Genomic DNA, 1734 nt, shown 5'->3' with positions numbered 1-1734 from the left:
AACCGGTATCCTCAGATCATCAGTAATCATAGGTAGATAGCAGTGGCGAGGAACAACGCCAAGGATCACAGGTGTACCGATGATAGTAACAACAGATGACAGGCGTACATACAGTAAAAAGTGCAGACCATACCAGGAAACACAGGGTTCATGGTACAGATGATAGTTCAGATAACATCATAAGCTGGCAAAAACCAAATCCAAATCAGGAACAGGCACGCGATACGATACACAGACGCGTGCGCTGCACAGATCCACGTCACCATCAGCTGAACAGATTAGATCATGGGGAATTCAGTTCGAGATTCGCTTGCAAACGTGTTCTTATTCCGAGCTATGATTCATTATCCAGTAGTACAAGAGCAGCACATGCCATGACCAGCTGATAAGGCTTACGACAATTCAAATAAAAGGGACAAGAAGACATTATTAGCAATGGTCCGAAGCTGTTGCATGCTGACAGTAATACCTGCTTGGTCCATATAAGGTTCCACAAGTGCTTCTCCATGTGGAGGCCGTAAACGACCAGTCCAACACGACAAGAATATTGGATCAGGCAAGGGTGTTCACACCTGGGACAACACGATGGTAGCTATGATCTAAATGTAGACTGCGATGGCTGGTTGATACGCTGTCAGGCGCACAACCAGATAGAATGATCGTCCCTTCATCTACTGTGAGCCCCAGGAACCAGGAGTGCCCCATGATTGTTGTGGCTGCGGAGTTGCCCCTCCCATCTGCGGCGGTGGTCTGGGTCTAGCATATTCGGCAAAAATAACCCATCCATCCAGAAACTGCATACAAATTAAGCTGCGTCAAACTTCGAAGAAATCAAAATAACTTACATATTATTAACGCAAACATTGCTTTACGCAAGAGTCCAAGAGAGCCATGGATCCCCGCAAGACCTTTCAGACAATCAAACCACATTAATTATATATGTTTTTCTTGTGTCAATACACAATTATTTAAAGGCCCTTAGTTAAAGCATGTCAACTAATTGCCTACAAGTAACAAAAGAAAAGGCTCAAGCAGTGTATGGGCAGTAACTTGTCAGGAAATATTTATCCAGAAGAGAACAAAGTAAGCCTCCATTACTTAACAACTACTTCATTCTTCATAATACTAGTCAGTGGGAGCGTAGTCCATGTTCAACCACTGAGAAAGAGAGTAAACGTACACCCAGTAGATAAAAGCATAATAGTGCAATATGTGAGAACTTGGCAATAGCCCAGTGGTAGGGCCGCACCGGTGCATCCCTCGTGACCAGGGTTCAAATCCGGTCAGTGTCAGGAGTGAATTTCTGGTATCTCGCCCACGTGGCTCATCTCCAGTTGGACTAGTTTTTTCTATTAATGGCGCAATATATATTTTATTTTCTAAATGGTCTCAGAATTGTTTAAAACCCGCATAGAATGGAAGTAATCCACTAATCATGCACGTAGCATCCGAATATTCTTACTATGTAATTATGTATTGAACACATTGTTTATAAAGAGTCCTGCTTCAGACGCTTAAGCGATAAGGCGCCCTGACAGCGCCTTAGAAATATGCCTGCTTTAGGCGCTTAGGCGTCAGAGTGGGTGGTGCTCGCTTTACCACCTTATAAACTATGATTGAACATAAGGCTGTACTTTTCGGAAGAACGAACTTTGAATTGCAGTATTCTGATTCCCTGAAGGTAGTCAGGCTACTCCAGAACTAAAATGATATGCATTAAAATGCTTTATCTAC

At 43.2% G+C, this 1734-nt stretch overlaps 1 protein-coding gene across 2 annotated transcripts in view; it reads right to left on the bottom strand.

Annotated features, from left to right (window-relative positions):
- Window positions 1-305: 305 nt before the first annotated feature.
- The window catches only part of LOC123158999 (organelle RRM domain-containing protein 2, mitochondrial), a 5843-nt gene continuing 4414 nt past the window's right edge, over window positions 306-1734 (bottom strand). For both annotated transcript variants that reach the window (XM_044576803.1, XM_044576804.1), the window contains one exon: window positions 306-794. In XM_044576803.1, coding sequence (XP_044432738.1) covers window positions 668-794 — 127 coding nt within the window. In that variant the 3' untranslated portion in view covers window positions 306-667. The remainder of the gene's footprint in view (window positions 795-1734) is intronic.

This window comes from Triticum aestivum, chromosome 7B (assembly GCF_018294505.1).
Source record: "Triticum aestivum cultivar Chinese Spring chromosome 7B, IWGSC CS RefSeq v2.1, whole genome shotgun sequence".
NCBI lineage: Eukaryota > Viridiplantae > Streptophyta > Magnoliopsida > Poales > Poaceae > Triticum > Triticum aestivum.
Note: the sequence above shows the minus strand (reverse complement) of the source record. Positions and strands in the feature narration are given on the sequence as shown.